The following is a 23847-nucleotide window of genomic DNA, read 5'->3' on the forward strand; positions in this document are numbered from 1 at the left end:
GCTAGAGTCGAAAAACTAGTGAGTTTGTATTTAGCCCCCTTATGATGAAACTGAAAACAAAATAAGGAATTCAAGTATCCTTGAAAATCAAGGAGGAGTGAAGTGTGTCCAGCTGTGTGGTTAGAACCATCTTTCTTGGCTTGTAGGAGTTCACCTTAATAGAGAAGGTGTTGATTGCATTTGAGCCTTGGAAGTCTGCTTATCAGTTTTGAGTTTAAGCTAACGTTGTCCTCGTGATGGTTTAGCTTATGTTTTCCACAAAGTTAGACTTTTAAATGCAAAACCTGTGATTTATTAAAAGAAAAATTAAAGTTTAGTATTCTAATCAACAAATGCAAAGCTTCAACATACCATATCAAAAGTTAATAAAATTAATTTAAAAAAAAAAGAGGTTGCAAACTTTGAAAAATTATTATGATCACTGTAATGTTTGCAAAGCTTTCAGCTATGAAAGGTGCACTAAGAACACTTTCTAGACACAGACACACACACGCATACATATTTCTACATGTGTTTAGATATTTGGCAGAAATTTCAAATCAAAATTGTGACATTTCATCTGTGTTAAAAAACAGATATATAAGTATTCCTATATAGATGAATCTGAATTAGATGTCACCTCTGGAGATGCGTGTCGTCACAAAAAAGGTGTGCTGAGTGCATACCTGGCAGAAGCTCGTGCCATACATGAAAGGAAAGAAAGCCCCATCTGTTTGCCTCACTGGTGAATATGGCAGAATATGGTAGAGCTGAAAGCCATTCCATTCTTGGTTAATGGAGCAGAAGAGCTGGGATGTAGTGGCTATTGCTTTTTATCTCCATCCAGCATTAGGAACAGTTGAAATAAATATAAATAGAAAGAAAATGGCTTTTTTAACCACGCTTTCCTTGTGTGCAGAAAACTAAGCTCATATCCTTGTTATTAGGGATAATCAAACCAAATTGAACCAACTAAATTAGTAGGTTTCATGTCTAAACTGAAGTTCTTTTAGATTTGGAGAAATTAGGTTGAATTACAAGTGAATTTTCCTCCACTGGGTCTCATCCTTTTATGGATTCCTGCTTGCATCTTCGACAGAAGGCACAACCTATGAGAGGGATAAATGGATGAAAGGGAAAGGCTACACACAAGTATCTGTTTGCAGCCTGGCTAGAAGCAGTAAAAGCAGAAAGACAGATTTCTAGTCCTACTTCTGGGACTGGAGAAACAGCATCTGTTCATGCTACAAGTACTTGTGAAATGGAACTCAGATCCCAATTTTATGGCAATTTACATAGAATTTTTTGCCAGAAAAAAATGGTTATTTCTGGTTTTAAAAGGACAAAACCCAGGATCTATTGTCACTTTCTATTTGTAGCATTTTCTGTTCACTGAGGTGGGAGTTATCTGACATTCAGAGTCTTCAGGTTCTCTTAATCACTTTTTACCTTGGCATCTGTTTCACATGGGGCTCCAGTGTGAAATTCAGAACAACAACAAAAAAAACTCCTAGAAAAGTATTGTCCAGACTACTGATTAGTTACCATAAAAATTTCTGAATCTCTTAACCTGTGATTAACTGGAGAGCATTCAGAAATGTGAACATAAGAATTGTGCTGGGAAAATGCATGTGCAAAGATAGATGGCATTCCTTCTGCTTCATATTCAAGAGTGAGCAAGGGGAGGATTTTAATATTTTTCTGGTTTTGTTTTCTGTATTTTTCTTTTTGTCATACCTTTCAGACCGTTGAAAACTGTGTGTGCATTTTGAGGAACCTCTCATACAGGCTAGCTGCAGAAACATCTCAGGGACAGCAGATGGGAACAGATGAACTTGATGGATTACTCTGTGGTGATGCCAATGGAAAAGATGCAGAGAGTTCAGGGTGCTGGGGGAAGAAGAAGAAGAAAAAGAAATCACAAGATCAGGTAACGAAAGTTATTTGCAGCTGTGTTGTGAGTAGTTGAAGTGCTCATCATTTAAAATATAAATAATGAATGCACTGTATTAGAAATTAAATGTATGATGCATAATATACAAAACTGTTGTCCTTGTTAATTAGTTGAGAGCTTGAAGTAGAATATGGCTCTGAATGTTTGCTTGAGAAATTGTACATTATGTGGTGCACCTGGAAACTGTAGTCATGGGTGCACTGTGAATGCCATAAATACTGTAAAATGCTCTTTGAAAGGAAGCCATTTCTAATGAAAAGTGTAATCTGCATATACTTTACATTGTACTTCCACAGAGCCACGTGTGTGTAGAAAGACTTTAATGCAAGCAAACATCAGGCTTGTATATATACATTCACCTCCTTCAAAGTTAGTCTTGTGCCATGCCTCTACACATTGAAAGATGTGTACAGGACTGAATTGAGTAATATGAGTAAATGTTAAAAAAGCATTCATATTTTGATATATTTGATGTTGTTACCAAAGAAAAATTGAAAAGCAAAGTCTTGATTGCTTCCTCAAGTTATTTGACAGGTTATAATTTTGGGTGGGTTGATTTTTAAAGTGTATTTTTCTCCTTTTTAATCCCATCAAGAACTTATAATTTTGGGAATACTGACAATTATATTGCAGAGAAAGAAACTGTTGTATCTGTACACATAGCAAATAGTAGTAAGAATGGCTACTGATTTATGGGCTTTTTCAGACAGCCTGTGCTGGCAGTAAGTTTTCCACCTCTTCCTACACTTACTCACTTACTCACCTTTTTGCATTGTAGTTTATTTGTGTTTCAGATTCCTCAAAGAAAATATTTATTTGAGTAAGCAATTAAGTGCACAGGGTAATAAATTATGTCAACGAGTACTGAAAATATTCCTGAGTTCCTAAAGCCAAATGGTGTTGATGTGGAAAGGTTCTAGCAACATTACTAAGCTACAACTTGGATACTGAAAAATTCAGCACTCATTACTAGTAAGACTTTATTTTCATCTACTCTTGTGGTTAAACACCCTATCATCAGATAACTTGAATTTATTATGGCCTTTTGTTGGGATTCCTGTGTTAGGCTACAGTGAGATTAGAAGTGTCGAAGCAAACTAATTTTACCCCATGAAGCAGTCATCATCCCTGTTACTGAATTAACAGTTCTCACACACTGTGCTTGCAGTTATTCAAAGTGCAGGAGCAAAAAATAGCGTGTCTGGGTATGAATGTGTCACACTGCAACTTGGCTTGCTCTTTGATGCTCTGTTTACTAACACATGCACACACACTCGCTATCTAAAGGCTTTTTTAAGTCTTCCTCTTCTATTTCTTCTGTGACTTTTGGATGTCCCAGTCATACTTTTAACTCTGTACTGTTGACTCTTTCAATATTCCCACAGGGCCTCTCTGTACTGTAATGGTTCCCTTAAAAACATTTTTTGCTCCTGCAGGCCAAAGAGCTGAGCTCTTTTGGCCGATTACCTTTACAATGTGCATGCTTTTGCCTGCTCTTAGATATTTTTTGTCTGTTTCTATGAGTGCTCTTTATCAGCACGTTGCGTGGCAAAGCTCTCTTCAGAGCTGTTAGTGTTGGCCTCGTGGAAGTTTTATATAATTTTTAAAGTACAAAGAATAATAAAAGTAAACACATATTTTCAGGTTTATGATCACTAGGCTTTTCTGTGGCAAGGACATAAATTTACACTTTCCAGAACTGATTCTGTTATGCATAGGACTGCTTTGTATTACAAGTATTAGAAACATTTTTCTGATAGGGTTTTCTTCTTTCAACTAATTTCCTTTAAATCCAGATATCCTACTTCATCCTGCCATATTACAGGTCTCACATGTGTATATTATTCAGGTCAGGAATTTTAAGGGGGCCTTGCGAGCCTTCTGCAGGTTATTTTCACCCCATAATCCTCAACTGTTGTTGAACATTCCAAATTATTTGAAGTATATTATCAAGTTCACTAGAGTGCCACTAAAAACAATAGCAGCAAGATCACTGTGTCAGAAACAGTTCTCCCAGCTTACCCTCAAAAATGGAAAAGAAAAGCAATATTTTGCATATAACTACATTTATATTAGTAGCATAAAATAGCTCAAACTGTGATAAGGGTAAATGTAACTTTTTTGTCCATTTATTTTGCAAAAATAAGTACAGAAGTATGTTCAGAGGTGCTTGTCCAGTGTGGACACAATTGTCAATTGTATAAAAAGACCTGTTCTTTCTGCTTCTTTGTCTTTGTGGTTCCTTTAATACTTGAGAGTTTTGTCTTTTCAGGCAAAGCCCAGGGCACAGGCACATCTCTGTCAGTTGTGACACCTCAGTACAGGGGAGTCATATCCAGTCTATGGTTGCTACATTTTACATCCCCAGAAGATGTATTCAGGGTGTAGGTTTTTTCCTTTTTTTTGGCAGCCCATGGGGTTTTTGAAAAACAAAATTATTGTTTCAGTCCTTCTCAGAATATAAGATGTACCAAACAGTGTGGAGGAAAATTGTTCAGATTTTAGTGAATGCAGTTTTGAAATTTTCCTATTACACTATCACTGTAACTTAGTTTCTTCATTTTTATGTGTATTTTCTTGAACTCAATTTGTGCATTTATGAGGTAGTCTTTAATTTTTGGATAAAAGGTTAGTAAAAAAATAGTAGCAAAACTGTTGTAGTTGCAAAAGAATAACAGATGTATCATTTTAGACAGAGAATGTGAATGAACGATGAAAGTACAAGTTAATTTCATTGTTTTATTATTTACGGAGCAAGTATCCCAATTTTTCTAAGTCATGTTTCAGGTGTAGTCACGTGTAAATTACTTGAAGGAAAGAACATAATTGAGTGGTAGTAAAAAATTTGGCTTCTTTTAAAGGCCTTTCAAGAACAAACTGGAATTTATTTTTTATTAATGACATCAGTTGTCTATCAGTTATCTATAATGGCAACTTCTGTACGTCTTGGAATCAAGTAAGAGATGTGTCTTTGTTCAGATCATAGGTCAAATGACACCTTTCAAATTACTTTACTTAAGGAGTTCCCTCAGGATCACAGGAAATAAGTGTCCTCCACATTTCAGAATAAAGGTGGGTGGTGTTAAAAGAGCCCGCAGTCATTTTACCAGAGCTGAGAGAGGTTCCTGAGGCATCTGCTTTGTTGCACAAATTCAATTTTAGCAGAGGCCCAGACCTTCTGAAGGTTTGTGATAAAATCTAGGTATAGCACTGGTTTTATCACAACACAGAAAGCAAAACACAGAAAGCAAAACTTGTGTTAAGGCCTCAAAAAAAAAAGTGAAACTCACTTGGCTTCTGTCTCAAACCTCTAGGACTGTAATTCTCTGCTGTTTTGTTAGTTTTTCTCTGCTGCTTACCTGTGATCAGCTGGTACTGAACCCTCACCCCAAAAGCCTTCCAGCCTCAGACCCCTTCATCTCTGACTAGGACCTTGTAGACACCAACCTCTCTGCCTTGTATTGTGTCAGTGTTCAGATGGAAACTGATTCTTGCACTGCTGAAAATGCTGTTCATGCAGCTGGCATGCTCACTGCTGCCAACAGGTTTATTCTTTGAGCTGTATGAAAAACAAGGATTATGACAAAAAGCAGTTAGGGCAAATCAGGTGTATGGTCCAACTTCAGTAAAAAAAAAAACCACCAGGGAGTTGTCATTAATCCTTATTTATTTCTTGTTACACAGCCCATTATGTATACATGTGGAGCAATTTCATTTCTTTTTCCTTTCTTCTCTAAGAGAAACAAGTTGACTTCTTGGCTTCATGCTCATCTCAAGTTCCCCATCTGTGATCATTCTTGTCAAACCAGAATCTAGACTAAAGTCTGTTTTTTTCATTGGAAGTGACACTTCTCAAATGAGCCTGACCTTCTTTTTCACCTTCTGTCAGGAGCCTTAAGCTATAACAGCAACATTTCAAGTTTTATATCATTAAGAACTGACTGGCACACCTCTTTAGCATGCTTGATAAATGGCCTATAAATTCTTCTATCTATGTGAAATAGAAGGTTTAAGGCAATAATATGTCAAAAAGCATAAAAAATAAACCTGCCAGATATGTCTTTTCATGTGGTGAGACCACTGTTTTAGCAAGTATACTTCATACTCTACCAAGCCATACCAAGCTAATAAGCCCAGAAACAGAGACATGGTGACAGGTCCTGGGTTTAATGTGAACAAACTGTGATAAGGGATGAAAGGCTGTGTTGCCAATACATTCTTGCTCAGAAGGAATATTATTTCCACTTATTGCTTCCTCATCTTGCACAAGGTGGTGATGTCAAATGTTGAGTAGCAAGAATCAACTGTCTTGAGCGATTCCTTACAGAGCATTTTGAAAACCATTTCTGCTTTCTTGCTTGCCTAGATACTCTGTGAGCTTCTCAGTGTCATGTATGGCCAATTTGTTTTCAAAGTCAAAACTGCAGGGTTATTAAATATAATTTGTATTTGTCATTTTGTGGAATATACTGCAAAGCCAATTAAGATTCAGCTTTCTGTGGAGAGGAGAAGGGCATGCAGCTTTAACTCCATCCCCTTTCATTTGGGAAGGGTCTGTTTTTAAGCAAAGAGAAAATGTACAAACTGAATTAATATTTTTTTCTTAGCTAATATTAAGCATAATATTCAAAGGTTGAATAAAGGCATTGACAATTATTTTAAGAGTGTAATGTACAATGTAAAGTACAATTTAGATTTATTAATGTCTGAATTAATTATAATGAGTCAGTGCACTGAAATGTTTTGAAAGCATTTCAAACACCTTTCCTATAATTGTAAATGTTGTTACATCAAACTGGAAAGGGTACCTTTATTTATGTAATGAGCTCTGCTTTCTCCCACCGTGCTCCTGTAGTCTCTGTGTCAGTTAACACCTGCACTTATGTTCACTACCTTTATTTAGGCCTGGATATCTAAACTGAAGTTTGACTTGATGTAAACAGTGGTATTCCTGCCTGCTTAATGTCAGCTGCATGCATTCTGAATCAAGCTCTGTGACTTGGTTGTATTTTTGTTGCTGAATTTCTGATTTCTGCTCTTTTTTCAGCATTGACCTCTTGGACAAAGCTGTCCAAATGAGGTTATTGGATGACCTGTCTAGGGAGAGCTGGCAGAGATTGTCACAGCCACTCAGACGTGCAGGATGAGATATCATTGTCTTCTTAGGGGGCCTGTTAATTTAAAAGTCTTTGTTATTTCAGAAAAGGTTTTAGTAAACACTATGAAATTACTCATTTGAATTTTGTCACTGCTGCTTCAAAAAACATATCTACAGTGTTATCATACTGTCCCAGATGTCTGGGATCATTGGAGAGAGGTCTAGATGGTTTTAGACATTGCTGGGGTTTGTTTTAATTTTTTCCTCGATTTTTTTAGTAGTGGTATTTTGTACAGACTGGGGTAAAGGAAGTATTCATATGTAATAGATTGAAATCAAACAGTTTGTTATGACAGGAAAACCTATGGTCATGTGCTACCTATTTAAAAGCAAACCCCACCAATTTGAGGTTGTTAGTACAAACCCTAAAATCTACGGAGTATACTTCTGTTACTGAGTTGAAGCCTTCCCAGATATTTAGTACAATTGCACTATATGGATTTACTTTCATTAAAATGAGAAAGGTGGTGGCAGATAATCTATTGTGCAGCACAGGAAAGCATGTCGATGAGTGATCTTTTTCTCCTCTCAAAGTTCCTTACAATTATGAAAATTTGGAAATTTTATTGGAGTACTCTTACTATCAAAAGTCTGTTGTTCTTAAAAGGTCTTGGTACTTGGCTTTTTATTTTTCTAGACTTCCATCCTTTTTTTGCACCAGTCTCAGGAAATGAGAGATTTGTATCTCACCCACATAACAAGCAGTTTGTCAGCTTCAACCACAATATATGTGGGTAATTTCAGATGAAGGAGGGAAGCCTGGAAGGAATATTTGTTTATTACTTTTTTTTTTCCTTAGTATAAGCTAGGAAGAGTAATTGCATGTTTCCTCTTTTTTGGAGGCTCCTACTGCAGCCTCAGTCTCTTTCAAATAGACCTTCCTGATCATTCCTGATGGGCTGCAGCAGTACAGTAACTCTTCCAGTAATTTACTGGGTAGAGGTGTTTACTGGGTTAAGATGCTACCTCAGCTCATCAATATTTAGCAATGCAAACTGCAAAGCAACTTCTGCCATGCCTTACCACTATTTTAGATATTGACTCTAATACCACTTGGGGAATTATTATTTTTTTTTTGCTCAGGCAATTGATGTTTATGAAATACAAAATAAATGAAAGAAGGTCAGGCAAATCTCCTTTGCAATAGCTTCTTTGCTTAGCCGGGTCAGTTCTGCGTGCCCTGCAGCAGTTGGGCTGCACAGCTTCAGGCGCTGCTCTCAGCTACACAAAAGACACCAGAAGCCACTGAGCCCTACAGTGAAGAGGCTGCCACAGACACAGCAGGTGTCGTGGTTTAACCCCAGCCAGCACCCAAACCCACACAGCCCTCACCCAGTGGGGCGGGGGAGAAGAAGAGTGAAAGTGAGAAGACGTGTGGGTTGAGGTAAAAGCAGTTTAATGGGGAAAGCAAAAGCCCCACATACAAGCAAATCAAAGAAAGAAATTCATTCACCACTTCCCATGGGCAGGCATAAACACTTCCCGTCTTCAGCCATCTCCAGGAAAGCAGGCCCAAACAGTGATTTGGGTAAATAAACCCATCCTTCCTAATGTCCTCCCTTCCTTCTTCTTCCCCATAGCTTTATATTCTGAGCATGTCACCATGGGCTGTGGTGGAGCCAGCTGTCCTGACTGTATTCTCTCCCAGCTCTGTGCATCCCCATTCTCCTCGCTGGTGGGGTGGGATAAGGAGCAGAAAAGGCTGTGTCAGTGTTACTCAGCTGTGACTAAAACATCCCTGGGTTATCAAGGCTGTTTCCAGCACAAATTGAAAACATGGCCCCATACCAACTACTGTGAAGGTAATTACCCCAGCCAAAACCAGCACAGCGTGGTGAACAGTGACACCCTCCCTTGTGCAGCCTCAGCTGCTCTGGGCACACACACCACATGTGAAGAGCACTGCAGGACATTTTCCAGGGTCACTGAATTTCCTGTGCTTTTACTGCACATGCATGTGTCGTACCAAAGATTTTCATCATTATTACATAGACTTAAGGCATCACAGCATCTTGGGAGAAAGGTTTTCCCTCACAGTTGGTGATAAATTAATGCAATCATGCTGAAAGTGAGTTGCAAGAAGGGCAGGGAAATGCAGTAATTTGTCTCTCTTTTTTTTTTTTTTTAATGTTTTCTCATTACTGGGCAGAATGGCAAAACAGCATTAAATATTAATTTATCTGCTAGATCATTCCTAGTGCTTTATATGTACCAGCACAGCATGAACATGTATATAGAGCTCTACTTACATCAGCTGATTTTCAGTACTCCTTGGGATCATACGAGTGTAAATAGCTGAGCATAAAAAAAAAAAAAATCATACCCCCACATAGTCATATACCACCTCATATGAGTAGATACATTTGATGCATTTCATGTGCTTTGTCCTTGATATAATATACCCTGTGGAAACACTCTTTAGTTGTATAATGCATAATTCGTGCAAGTTGGAATGGCACAAGTGAAGACTTGAACTGGTGCCCTTGGACATCACAAGTCATTCATTAGTGGACTTACTAAGGTGCAAAACCTAAACTTGGTGTGAAGTCAGATTTGACCTGTAAGATATGTCTCTCATTTGTTTTCAAAAAAAAATTTGACAGTGTGAATGATTGAATTCTGAGAGTTAAAATAAGAAGCAGGCTTTAATGTATTTTTTATGAGCTGAAAAGATCTCATTTCTAGCAAGGCTGATGATTTATAAGGAGGAAAAAGAACTGAGTCCCATGCACTGAAAACAATCTGTTGGTTTAAAGGCAGAAATGCATTAAAAATTTCAAAGACACAGCCCCATAATGGTGTCATTTGAAGGCATTGTTTCTCCAGAAGGCATTTGTCCTCTACTTTCTCAACCACCACTGGGCATCGGTATGCCAGTTCTTTTAATCTATGATAACATTTGTCCAGCGTAGTGAATTTCACATCTGAGCTGCTTTCTGGTAACTGCTCATGTGTATGAAATGGTTTCTCTAGCTTTCCACTTTGGTGCTTGTTCTGATTTAATTTAGAAAAGAATAGCGGGTTTAATTCCTAAAGGTATTAATCACACAAAACCTTGTTGAAATTGGGGTAGTTGTTATTAGGGAAGACTTGATTGATTGTCCCTTAAAATATATGTATTTATTTTTAAAGTTAATGTAAATAAAATTGTCGTTGATACTTTGTGAAGACAGGAGGTTCTGGGTCTTTCCCAGTGCAAGTATTATTGTACACTCATAACTAGTTAAATTAACTGTTGCAGATTTAACCAGGAGTTTATTTGACTTATGCTATCAGTTTAGTAGATGTTTAATGTTATGGTACAGATTTTTTGTTTATATAGGCACAGTAACCTCTCACCCAAGGTACTAAAAGGTTTACTTTTTATTGTATTACACAATGTGGACATATCAGAAGTCTTAGAAAAGATATTTTATTAAAAAGTTAAGGCTTATTCCTAACAGTTGCACTAGTGTAATGAATTATTAAAATCTCTTTATCTGCACAAAACAAAACAAAATATACAATAAATATACAAGTAGATTTCCATTTAAAATTTTATTGAAAGTGCATTCCACATTTTACTTTTGTTTAAAAGGCAAAAAGAAAGTCTGTGTATTTTCCTTTGTGATGTTTCGTACGTAGGTGCAAGTGTTGTATGCTCCACTGGAGAGGAGAATCCCCGTCCTCCTGGAATAAAGTATTGGTAGGAGTGGGTTTTGTGCAGTAACCTACCAGTAGTTCAGGTTTAAATATTGCACATTTTGGATATCAGACGTGGGTTGCTTTTCATGGCAAAACTCTCTGTGTGATGGGAGGAACAGCGTGTTTTGTGAGGGCTGGTTCTACCAATTGCACTGGAGTCTCAGACCACACAGCTGGCTGGCTGAATAACTCGTGCACGCTCATTGTGAGAAGCCGGAAGTTGTGCCACTGAAGAAGACTTGTCACACTTGTGCCTTTCATGGGATGGAGGGCTCATGGCCTTGAATTATTTCGTTTTCCATAGTAGCATTTTGTGTTGTTTTTCCTCTCATGGGAAGAGAGAGAATGTGGAGAACTGAGAAGGATGTGAAAAGAAAATCTCTTCTTCCCATGCAAGTTCTAGATTTGCCTCTTAATATAACGTTCATTGGGCTTTTGTTCCCACACCAAAAAAAATACATACTGTGAAATGTGTTTTTATGATGTCAGCTGGCTAAAACATTGGGATTTCTGCCGATCTTATAGCTCGTCTATGTGGAATGCTGAGTAGGAAATTTGGTCCCTCCATGAAGAATCACATGATGTGCAAAAATTGAGAACATGTGTTTATGGGCAGATGCCTTCACAGATGTTATAGTTTCAACTGAGGCAATTCTCACATGTATTCCGCTGTTCCTTGCTGACAATCTGATTTGTGCTTTCCAACAGTGGGATGGCGTAGGACCTCTCCCAGACTGTGCAGAACCACCCAAAGGAATCCAGATGCTGTGGCACCCTTCAATAGTCAAACCCTACCTCACACTTCTTTCTGAGTGCTCAAATCCAGACACGCTGGAGGGGGCAGCAGGGGCACTGCAGAACTTGGCTGCTGGGAGTTGGAAGGTAGGAACATTAACCCAATACATATTTCCTCTTCAGTTCTGAAAGTACCCTACAGATGACAGCAGGTTGGTGATATAAATGTATCTAATTGCTTCTGGTAGTGGAATAACCTTCTGTTCTCATAGAACTATCTGAAGTTAAATCTGAGATAGTATTTCAAGTCCTAGGTAGTCTTGTCATAGCAAATGTCAGCATACAGCAGCAAAGATCACATCGGTCAAGTCAAGTATGAAAAATTGCTACTGAAAACCAATATCCAAATATAGAGAATGAGAAGAAGCAGTTCTTTATGAACTTGGGTTGACAGAGCCATGAAAAATGAGCCAAAAATGCCACCAGTGGCAATCAAATGAAACCATGTTGTTTTGTCACTGCAGAATCTGGTTGACACTCTGTCCCTTGGGAGAAAGCAGGGCACGGCAGAGCAGGATATAAATGATATGACACCAGTGCAAGTAATCTTAGCATCTACTTTTTTTTAAAATAAGGCATTATTAAAATACATTCATAATATGATTAATTATATACAATGAGTGAGGAAATGTGCAATCAAGGCACTCTACTCCAGCTAATCTTAATTTTCAATTATATTCAAAAGCACCATTTTTCTTTTACATATTATTTGCAATATGTCAAGTAAAAAATTTAAGAAAATGCTTGCAAATTTAGAACAGCTCAGTAAAATTCAACATTGAACTTTGTTTACTTTTTAAGACAACTTTCCTGGTGGTAAACTGGTTTAATTGGTGAAAGTACTAACTGCGTAATCCTATGGTGTAACTATAATGCATTGATTTTAAATTAACTCTCAGCAGGCATTTTTATCATTTACAATGAAAACAGTCATGTACAGGGAAAGGCACTGATCAAAGTTATGTCTCAGAAGGTGTCCTGTTGGGTTTTAAGCAGTTGGGCATTCGTATGTGATACGTAAATACCAATTTAATTAGGTATTCATTTTGGAATATTAGCACTGACACTAAGAAATTGTTTTCTTTTTCACATAAAGTTTTATTGGAAGTTGGGTTGGCACACTCACTAGCTCTTCCAAGGCATATTGTGTTTTTGGGTTTTTTTTAATAATGGTGTTCCAACAGACTTATAATATGTGGTTGACTGTTGCATTCAGTGGCATGTAAATGATTTAACAAAGTGATTTAACTGTTCAGTGATTTTTGTCCTATGTAGCACTGTGCCTGAAAATCATTATGGTTTTATTATTCTCATGTTGTAGACTGCTTCAGATGGTGTAATGCTGGCAGCAAAATGCAATAAATGTGTTCTATCCATCTGGGAATGGGTGTAGCCATGGTCCAAATGAGAAAACAATGCATGCATGTTTGCCAGGCCTAATAGAAGTGCTAAAATCCAAGTGGTGTCCCTTCTCCCAGTTCTAATAAATCTGTATACCTGTCATCCTTTACTTGGCAGAAGTGTACAGTGAGAGGAAGGGAGGGTCTGCAGAGCTCTTTGGCAAGTGCTGGCTTAGAAAAACTGGTTTTGGACTTTAATACTATCTGTGCTGATACCATGGGAAAAGCTTGGTTGTTCTCATATTGCTCTATTTTTCTAAAGATTCACCAATTCTATTACAAGGGATGTGCAGACACAGAATGAATATCCTTAATTTCACATGTCATACTAGCCATTTTTGTGAGGGGAGTAATCCTCTTTGGGGATTACATAAGCATTGATGTTTCCACCTTTTGACCTCTCCTTTCCGCTGCTGCAGTCCAGACATAAAATGACTGAAATAAAAGATAGAAAACTCTTAAAAGAAAAAGTTATTCCTAAGGGAGATTTAAATATTTTAGTTCCTCCAAGAAATGGTAATTGTATAAAGAATGGAATTATTTTTTTTTACTTGAATTCTTTCAAGAACTTTATGATTACTGAAACTTATAACTGAAAGAGAGAAGAGCAAACTGTATGAAGATAAACGATGTTGCTATTAATATTAATAGCAATAGCAGTTGTGGGCTTTTTCCAATTAGCATTATTTTAATACCAGGAGAATCACAGACTATATGAAGTACCCAGCCTAGCAGGTGTGGTCACACACTACTGAAGATACAGTCTCTTCTAGAAAAAAATACAATGCAGTTGATACAATTGCACAATTTTTTCTTAGCTGTTTCACCCTTTTGGTTCCTCTGGTACAAAGCTGTCTAATCCTCTTGGGTGGCCAAGAAGTAATATTTTTAACACAGGCAGTGCTTAACCAGTGCTATTACAGAGAGAAAGTGAGCAGATAAAAGGAAGCCTGAGTAATTTTTTAAAAAATTAAAAGTTTTGTAGGGGATTTAGATAAATGTCTACCACTAGAATTAACAGACGATATGTGTCTAAATCCCCTAGACTGCTTTGGAGAATTTCAGGCACAAAAAGAAAGCAGCAGTATGTAGCTTTAAGGATTAGATCAGAAAGGCTGTAAGTTTTCATTATTTCAGGGAGTATAGTTTCTCAGGGATACATACACATAAAATCAACACATGCACATGGTGAAACGTAATCTGTAGGACAATTTTAGTACTGCTTCAGTTGCAAGAATTCCTTCCAAAGCCAAATACTAACATAAAAAAAAAAGTGGGACATAATTATATTTACAGACAATTTTTCTATGTCAAAATGAAACACTTAGGACTAAAGTCTTGACATATATTACTCATCTGCAGAGTAAAACTTGGGAGTTTTTTATAATGACTAATGAAATATTTGGTCAGTGCAGTTGTTGTTACAGCAAGCACAGTCTGTACCAGAAAAAGGAGCATCTTAGTGGCAAATGCATTAAGAGATCTAAATGAAGGTTTATCAGTAAATCAGGATACTGATTTTGAGGAATGAGGAAGAATATTTTCAATGTGAAAATTTAACCTGGCATAATTTATGACTGCGTATCTTGACTTCAGTGTATATTCTGGTTTTGAGAAAGATTGACAGCTTATATACAAAGCAGAACTCATTTTGGAAGAGATTGCTTCAGATAAACACAGACATTTGTTCATCCCACTGTTCTGCATCAAGATGTCATCAGTTAAGGAGGACACTGGTATTGGAATCTGAAGAAGAAGAACCATCTTTGTCATAGAAAATTACATGCATATCCGCACAGAGATATCTTTTTTGTTCAAGTGCTTGCTTGATGCATCTATGAAAGACAGGATTGGCCCTCCTGGAGTAACAATATCTGTGGGGACAGCCAATATATAAGTCTTTTAGAAAGACTGGACAAATTAACATTTTCCACATAGCTGCCAGGCTATCACACTGCCTAAGGTCCAGCTGCTGCCTTGCACAGCGATGTGTGACACCAGCCAGGGGTCACTGCATGTCCCCCTCCTGGCTAGTAATACACACTCCAAGCACAGTGCACACCTGACAGCGCTGGGGCAGTTTGGCAGCCCTGGATCTGCACCCACCCACCGCCTTCTGCTGAGCTCAGCTGCTACATGGGACTGGAAGGGTTGCTGTTTTAGAGAAGTCATTGCTTCCCAAAGCATTTTATCCCATCAGGTCATAACCAGGCAGTTCCATGATATCCTGAACATCCCGCAGGCACAAGGAGAAACACGTGAAAAGCGTGACCATTGGGTTAGGCTTTGCTCCCTCTTATTGCCTCTCTAAATTTTTTTTTTCCAAAGAATAGGCTTTTTTTAATTATACTTGATGTGAACTTGAATATTAAAGCTGCTTAGAAATATGAAATAATAAAAGTAGGGAAACACTTTCCTCATCAATCTTAGCTGGAGTTTTCCCTGAACAAATAAGATTTGAGACATGCCTTTGGAAGCTGTGCAACTCTTTATTTCCCATTAGGTATTAACTTTCACTGGGAGCTCTGTTATTTTTCTTTGCCACTTAATTTGTGTTTAACCAAATTTGTGCAAAAATGTAGAATAAGTAAAAAGACTTTCTGACTCTCTCAGTTCTATTCTGAAGACAATCGCCTGCTTATTAAGAAATCTCTCCTATTATAACTCTTCAAACCAGAAGTTCTTTCTGCAACCTCATATAATTTTTTTTTAATGCCTTGGATTGAAAAAATTACATGGTTTAAAATTACAAGAGTGATCCTGTAAAAGATTATCTTTTTATGTGTAGTCTGGCATTAGTACTTCTCCTCAGATGGTAAAAATAAAAGTGTTCTTTTTAGTTTTCACCTTGGTCAACTGGCTATTAACACATCATATCTCCTGAGCCTGTAAAAAGTTATATGCAAAATGTCCTCGAGTTAACAGTGTCAAGCATCCAAGGTTATGTCCCTTCTGAATAAAATTACCCTCCCAGGAAGAAAGGAAATATTAGGATTACTGTGTCTGTGTGTATCTGACAGCTGAATAGGTTGATGTCAGTTTATCTGCCAGACATTCTGCAATATTACAAGACCTGTTGCTCTGAACTCATAGAATCACAAAAGAGCTCAGGTTGGCAGGGAGCTCTGAAGGTTATCTGGTCCAGCCCCCTGCTTAAGCAAGGCCACCAAGAGGCAGTTGCCTGGGACCGTGTCCAGATGTTTTTCTGAATGTCTTCAAGACTGGAGACTTTACAACCTCTCTGGGCAACCTGTGCTAGTGTTCAGTCCCCCTCACAAGTGAAGAAGCAACTCCTGCTGTTCTGCAAAAGTCCTGTGTTTCAGTTGTTGCCTGTTGCCTCTGGTCCTACATTACCTTTGCTGTTATGTGCAGTTGGTAATGCAGTGTTGTCACCACAAGTGGCTTTTCCTTAGTTTTGCCAAACCCTTAAAAATAAATTTTTCATTCATATGATCCTTTAAAAAAATATTATCATTACTTACATAGGCAATACCTATCTTTTAAAACCAGGAAACAAGATTTACTTCATTTTTTCTGGCAACACAATGGCTTACATTGGAACAGATTGCACACCTGCTGTGGGTCTTGCACCAGAGTCTTCTGTCTTGCACCTGGTCTTCTGTCTCAGTTCCTTTACAGGCTTTATGAACTCCCTCATCTGCTTTAATGAGAGGATGGCCAACTTCCTTTTCCACACTGTTGCTGGTACAGGCCGGAATGCTCTTGGCCTTCTTGGCCACCTGGACACACACTGGATCATGTTCAGCCACTGCCAAGAAGCACCCCCAGGTTCTTTTTTACTGGGCCACTTTCCAGCCTCTCTGTCCCCAGCCTGTGGCACTGCCTGGGGTTGTGATCCAAGGACAAGATGCATTAGGTACCTCAGCCTTCTCCTCATCCACTATCACTGTGTTTCTCCCTGCATCCAATAAAGGATTGAGAGTCTCCTTAGCCTTCTTTTTGTTGGTGCTGTATTTATAGAAACATTTTTGTTCTCTTTTACAGCAGTAGCCAGACTAAATTCTAGCTGGACTTTGGCCCTTCTGATTTTCTCCTTGACATCTCAGAACATCCATGTAGTCTTCCTGTGCTCTCTTCTTCTGAAGGAGAGGGGAAAACTCTGTTCAATTTTTCCTGAGCTCCAGTTTTGTTCAGCCAGGCTGCTGCTTTTTCCCACCGGCTCATCTTTTAACCTACAGGGATGACTTGTTCCTCTCAGCAACTGGAACAAGCTTTTAAGATTTCCTACTTGAACAATGTCTAGCCTTCCTGGAGTTTTTTGCCCTTCAGTACTGTCTCCCAAGGTACCCTGTGAAACAATCTCCCTTACAGCCCAGAGTTTGTCCTCTGCAAGTCCAAGGTAGCAGTTCTGCTGAGCCTCCTCCTTTCTTATCCTTTGTAACATGAGGAGCAAGTGCTGCTCTGTTGAGGTCAGTGGCAGTCTCATGAAATTATCGCATTTGGCTTGTTCTTTCTATCACCTCTCCTTTCTGTTCCATGTTTGATCATGCTCAGCAGGGAATGAGGAGCTCTTTGGTTAGACTGCTGAATGTCCCTGCCTGTGATCCCTAATATACAGGTACAATACCCATGTGAATGGTGTTTATGGGTCATTGGACTGATCTCTTGAGATAGGCTAGATGCTATCTCAGTCTTTGTTCCTTAGACAAGCAACTGCATTTATTTTTTTCATTCCATGCAAGGGAAATCTGACTCTCATAGGAGCAAGAGCTCCATTAAGTAAATTATTAGATAAGGAAACTGAAAACATAAAAGGGACCATTTTAGATACAAGGTCAGTGCAGCTGCTTCAAAGAGTAGTATGAGAAAGAGTTTCAAGCTCCTTACAATCCAGACTCTTGAAGATAATGAGTAATTATTTTTTAAAGCAGCAGACATCTAGGTTATCAGTCTTCTTTTATCAGGCAAGGACATATTGTGGGTTCCTTGCCAAACTTTTTTGATGACTCTAGTTATTTATGTATTAACCCTTTGAAGTTTCATCAGGCTGTTTCAGGAGAAAGTTTTCTTGGATTACAGTGAAAAGGCTTTCATTTTCTCCAAAATATAGTAGTATTATGAATCTTTATGTGATAGGATGCAGAAGACCACTTATAACTTATAAGAAGAACACTTATACTATGTAATCAACAAAGTTAATTTTTTTAATAACCAGTGCTTTATTCTGTCAGGAATTCCAATACTTTGTTCTGTCAAGAATTGTTACCTGGGTAGAAGCACCTCATAAATGAGGCAGCATCAATTGTTAAAGGGAGATGTACTGGCTCTAGAGGACAGAAGATAAAATTGAATGGAGAGGACGGTATTTAAAAAGCAAAACCTGCTGCTGCAAGCACTTGTAACACAGACATCAGGAGGAAATTAGCATGGCCATCTCTGTGTGGAATGGGAGCACAGTAGTTCATAGTGTTTACATGTTCAAGGTAATCCCTTAAAATAAGCAGTTTTCTTCCCATGAGATGTGTCACTTTTGTCCCAAATCTTTTCTTTTTTAATTATATTGGTTACAGTTTTTGGAAAACTGATAGTAAAAGTTCTCAGATCATTTTGGAAATACAATACCTACTTGTACTGGAGAACCAAGAATGATGAGGTTCAAAGGCAGTTCCTTATCAATTTTGCCTTCCTGTTTAAGATAACTTCTGTTAACACTGTTTTATTACCTTTGTATCTTTACCCACTGGATATTTTTCTTTTCTCTTTAAGCTTGACTAAGGTTTTGGAGCAAGAGAAGAGTAACCAGTTAATACTTTTCTCTTGTCCCAGCACAAAGATATAGAGGACTTGCTAGTAGTATACTAGATAGGATAATTTCTGAGAACAGAACACTGCAATCAGGGGGCAGAAAGTCCTTGGGAAGTCTCTTTCTGCTCTCTTCAGAAACTGCAGAAAGTTAAACAAGATTTCAGAGCTTTGCTCTCTGTCAGGTCATGTGACTTCTTAGGGATCCCAATAGAGTTATTTGGTTAAAGTAGATCTGTAATTTTCAAATTTAAAAATATTTTCTTTTTTTCTGAGAAGTATATTGCATTAAGTCTGATCAGACAGAGAGGAACATTAATTATTCATTGATCTTTGACTATTCAACATGCAGTTCTCTTTCATGGTCTGCTATTTTACTGTTGTTAGCATGGACTCTTTCTAGGCCTTTCCTAGCAGATCTCAAGTCTCTCTAATCTTCCTGGTACTCTGGTTTGCTGAGTAATTTAGTTTGCTTTGTCATGCCTGCTCCCCTGATTTAGCTTTCATGTTGTAGTTTACGTCTGAGTAGTTCTCTTTAGTATTCAGTAACTCAGTAGTCTTTGGGTCACAGTGTTGAACTGTACCAGTACAATCCAAATTCTAGTCAAAGCTGAAGTATGGGATGAAATATTCTGCAGATGCTTCAGGAGCACTGGTGTCAATGGCAGGAAAGTGAATCTGTTCAAAATGTCAAGTGTATACAGTTGTTGGTATTTCTTGCATTTTGTGGGGGGAATTTATTTTGGTAGTTTTCTTTCTCATTTTGTGATGGAAATTTCTTCATTGTTCAGTTTGGTCTCCTCTGTTGCTGCTTCATAGGGAAATAAAGAAAACCATATGAAACACCAAAAGGAGTTAAGCGAATAAGTGGTTTCAATTTTTATGAAAAATATAAATTAGTTTTACCTAGAGTAATTACTCTTTTCTTAAGTTTCAGCCTAATATAATCTTAAATCCCTAGAGGCATTCACTTGTGCAGACGGTATCTGACAAACAAAAAAATAATTTGCAGGTTTGCTCTATTTTTCTACCCAATTACTGTGATGAAAATAAAAACGGAGCTACTAATGAAAGCGGACATAGAGCTCTACTGTGTACTTTCAAAGTGATGTGTAGTAGTTATGCCCCCCAAATTCTATTATTGGTAGAGTGTATTCACGCACAGACTAGGGCTCCTGTGCCTGTCTCTGATAATTTAGCCTCAGTCTGATGCAACAACAATGATTTTATTTTATTTTCTAGCTGCTTGTTCCCACTAAAGTGTTTGCTGTTCCCACAGGAATGCTTTTGCTTTACAAACTGAACAGCTATTTGATCATTGACACTGCCACTGATTTGTGCAGTAACAGCATGATTAAGCATATTAGCAGAGTGCCTCATTTACTTACTGATAGGCAACAAACCCTTTGTCCTTTTTCTTTTTTATGATTTTTCATCTCTTCACTTTTATACTTCACTGAGCTCGTATCAGCAGTTGACCCCCAATGTGGAAATGGAGGCACCACACGATGGCTTTAGGCAAATGGAAGGATCATCAGTGTACACTGATGGCTGAATCAATTTCTCCATTCTCTGCAAGAATGAAATAGCTTTTTGAGGCACCTCAATTTGAGCTTTCCTGAAATCCGCATAGCGCAGCGTAATTGCTTGCAAAGACTGTCCTAATTGGCAGCTTAAGGAAAGAGAACCAGACAGTTCATACCACTTTCCACATGGAAAGTTCTCCAGAGACCCTTGAAACAATTAAAAGCATTTCTCTCTTTCTGCCTAAGGTTCATGATTTGAAACAGCAGATAAAATGATAGCAAATCACACATTGAGGAGTCCGTGAACTCATCCCAAAGTGGATGACATCCTCTGGAAAAAGACAGCTTGGGAAGGAGAGGAGTACACAGGGGAGAGGAGAGGTTTCATACATAACTTTTCTGTAGTCCTCCTCCCATTGATTTATGTATGTATGTGTGCATATATGCATCTGCAAAACATTATATCTGGATCTTTCCCCTGTGAAAGCTTTGGAGCTCTGTTTTTTACTGTTGTAATCAAATTAACTGGTTCATTACAGATCCTGAAGTGTTGTATGTCATTTATTTGGTAAGGAGGTTTATATTTTCTCTTTTTTTCATACTGAGTTATTTCAGTGTTTCTCCTACAATGTCTCCTACTCTCCCTAGGCTTAAAAGCAAAACATTCCCTAATTTGTTCCTCTTAAACGTTTGGGTTGGAATGGGTAATGAAAATACTACATCCCAAGAAGTCTGTTGTAAACCTGACTTTATGAAACAAGTGCTTATGTTTTCTCTTGTTAGGTGGCTAAAAAAAATCAAAGAAAACTGTTTACTGAGGTTTTCATATGGAGGGTTTTTAAATATAGCGAATAATCTAAAGGATTATTTTTTATTCTCCTTGGTAATGAATAGACATAGATAATTTTTTTTTGTCTCAAAACAAACACCCCCACTGGTTCCCTGTGTAGCCCATCCTGGAAATGCTACATCTGTGGTGTACTTCTGCAATGAACAACAGCATCTTTCAGAATACTCTCAGCTAGCCTGAACTCTCACCTCAACCAGACAGGCTCACTTCTTTCTCAAAATATTCTCACTGCTATCTTGAACTCTCACGCTGGCAGTCACCTTGTAATCACAGCAGACACAACAGATGCTTCCCCTGGGAGAGATGTACAAAATACAGCATTTTTTAAGTGCAGGGAGGTGTTGCTCATTTCCCAGCTGCAGGTGAGAATGAATCTACCTGGCAGGTAAATACATATTTATTAAGCCAGGAAGGTTAGAAATATCAGTTTGTTATTTCCGTAGCATCCTTTATATTTAATATCCCATTAAAATTAATGTATGGGAAAGAAACTTTTTCACAAAATACTTCCTGTTAAAACTAGTTGATCCTTAAGAACTGTTTTAGTTTTTTATCTGATGATCATCCTGTACACTGGTTCTAGAGAAGAGACTGGAGGAGAGAACATAGAATAAGATTAATGAAGATTCCTGCTATCATTTATCTCCCCTAAGCTGTTTGCTTTGCAGCACAAAATGTCAGCACATTTATGTTTTAGATACATTATTATGCCCAAGGATGCTCAGAACCCCTTGTCCAACTTAACTGACTAGATAGCTTATCATAACCATTACCACTTTCATCTTCAGCAAGTCCAGCCAACTAGCTTTTGTTATGCACAGTTACTATAGAGAAAAATTAATTAAAAAAATACACTTTAAATTCTGGTTTGTTTTCCTTTTTTCCAATTTCCCCTGAATCATATCACCTGGGATGAATTTGTACTACAGACATTGCAGCACTGTAGTTTTTTTCTATCTCCACATCTACCGGTTTTATCATAAATATATATTCTGGTTTTTGCTATTCAGGGCATATATCTTCTATAAATAGATGCTTTTAAAGTGAGCTCTTCAGCTGTGGTAAGTAGAGGCCATATGCAGGGGTTAAGCATGGTCTGCTGACAGTGAATGTGCTAACCTTTTTTTTTTTACTGTGCCTGGCTATGGAGTAATGCTATTGCAATATAATTATTCTTTGCAGTGGGATGTCTTTGTCAAAAGAGAAGAGCCATCTGTATCTTTCACCCCTTTATGTGGTGGGAGCCCCAAGTTGTGCAGCTCTGGATGGATCTCCTACTCACAGCACACTTCACAGATCCATTGTTCACTGGCATGATAACCTTTAGAGCTCCTAAAGGTTTTTTAGAAGTAAACAACTCCATTCATCATTTCTGCTGTCAAATGAAAAGGATGTTTGCATGAGAACATACTGCTCGCTTTGATACAAAGACAAGGCCATGCCAGTGGTGCCATGACCAGCTGTCAAGTGGGAAATGCCTACAGGCTTCTCTGATAGAATTAGCCGCTGGTTTTATCCGGCAGCCTCGTGATACCTGCAACCAGGCACAGCACAGGCACACACTGCCCTCGGGTCAGCTCTTGAAGGAATGACTAACACTTCAATGTACAATAGTATTCCAGTTAGGATCAATACAGCTGCCAAAACCAGGAATGTAGTTGTCCTCAGTTTTCCTTCTGAACGAGTTAACAATCACAAAAGAAATTATAATTGTGTTTTCATGTTTTTAGACTGAATCATTCTTATGGTAACAAAGAATACTCAGACCTCTTGAACTTGCATTGCAATACAAATACATATTTTGTAAAATAAATATTGTTAGTTTAGCAGTAAACAAGCATTGTTAGATGTTGCATACAAAACACTGGTGAAAAGTAAGTTTTCTGCAGACTTGGACCATGAAAATGTAACCAGGTGTGCTGGGAGAAACTTCAATTCATCATTTAATTTCTCTGTCCCCATAAAAAAATGAGTGCTGATTGCTAAATCAAGTGGTTGCCTAGCATCATTAATGCAATTATTTCCACTCCTTTAAAATTTACATCCAGATAGCCCTTACTGTTAGCCCTTACTCTGTTGTGAGGTCAGATGCCTCACTGCCTGTGGTGGATTCCTCACTTTGCTCCCTCTCTCTCCCATGTGTTCGCAGTGGTCAGTGTACATCCGCGCTGCCGTCCGCAAAGAGAAAGGATTGCCCATCCTGGTGGAGCTGCTCCGGATAGACAATGACCGGGTGGTGTGTGCAGTTGCTACAGCTTTACGAAACATGGCCTTAGATGTCAGAAATAAAGAGTTAATAGGTATGTTCTTTCCAAACAATCTATATATACTGTGGGTTTGGGGATTTCTTTTTTTCCAGTTTGTAGCAGAATGAGCGCAATGAAAATTATTCTCACATTTCTAGAACAATTTCTTTAATTTTTTCTCTAGTGTGTCATATTCAGATTTTATGGGACAGCTTGCTAATATATATCAAGGAATTGTTAAATTAATTAAACATTATGCAATGTTTCTTGATCTCTCAGGCTGTAATCTCTGTAAGAAAAGCAATGACTTTGTTCTACTTAGCATTTCATTCTTAGGCTGGCAGTAGCACTTCCATCTTCCACATCAAGGATCCAAGCAGAGCATCCCCTCCTGATTCTCAGATTACCTATTGCAAGTAATTTTGGAGTCATGGAGAAACAAGTCATAAAAATTTTAAGAAGGTTACAGGAATTACTGAGCAGATTAGTAGC

General features: G+C 38.0%; 1 protein-coding gene across 7 annotated transcripts in view; it reads left to right on the plus strand.

The window, feature by feature from the left end:
* Nucleotides 1-23847, plus strand: part of CTNND2 (catenin delta 2) — a 638555-nt gene that overhangs the window by 544665 nt on the left and 70043 nt on the right. For all 7 annotated transcript variants that reach the window (XM_064428418.1, XM_064428428.1, XM_064428464.1 and 4 more), the window contains 3 exons: nucleotides 1724-1909; nucleotides 11484-11657; nucleotides 23259-23409. In XM_064428418.1, the coding sequence (XP_064284488.1) occupies nucleotides 1724-1909; nucleotides 11484-11657; nucleotides 23259-23409 (511 nt within the window). The remainder of the gene's footprint in view (nucleotides 1-1723; nucleotides 1910-11483; nucleotides 11658-23258; nucleotides 23410-23847) is intronic.

Source organism: Passer domesticus, chromosome 1 (genome assembly GCF_036417665.1).
Source record: "Passer domesticus isolate bPasDom1 chromosome 1, bPasDom1.hap1, whole genome shotgun sequence".
Lineage (NCBI taxonomy): Eukaryota > Metazoa > Chordata > Aves > Passeriformes > Passeridae > Passer > Passer domesticus.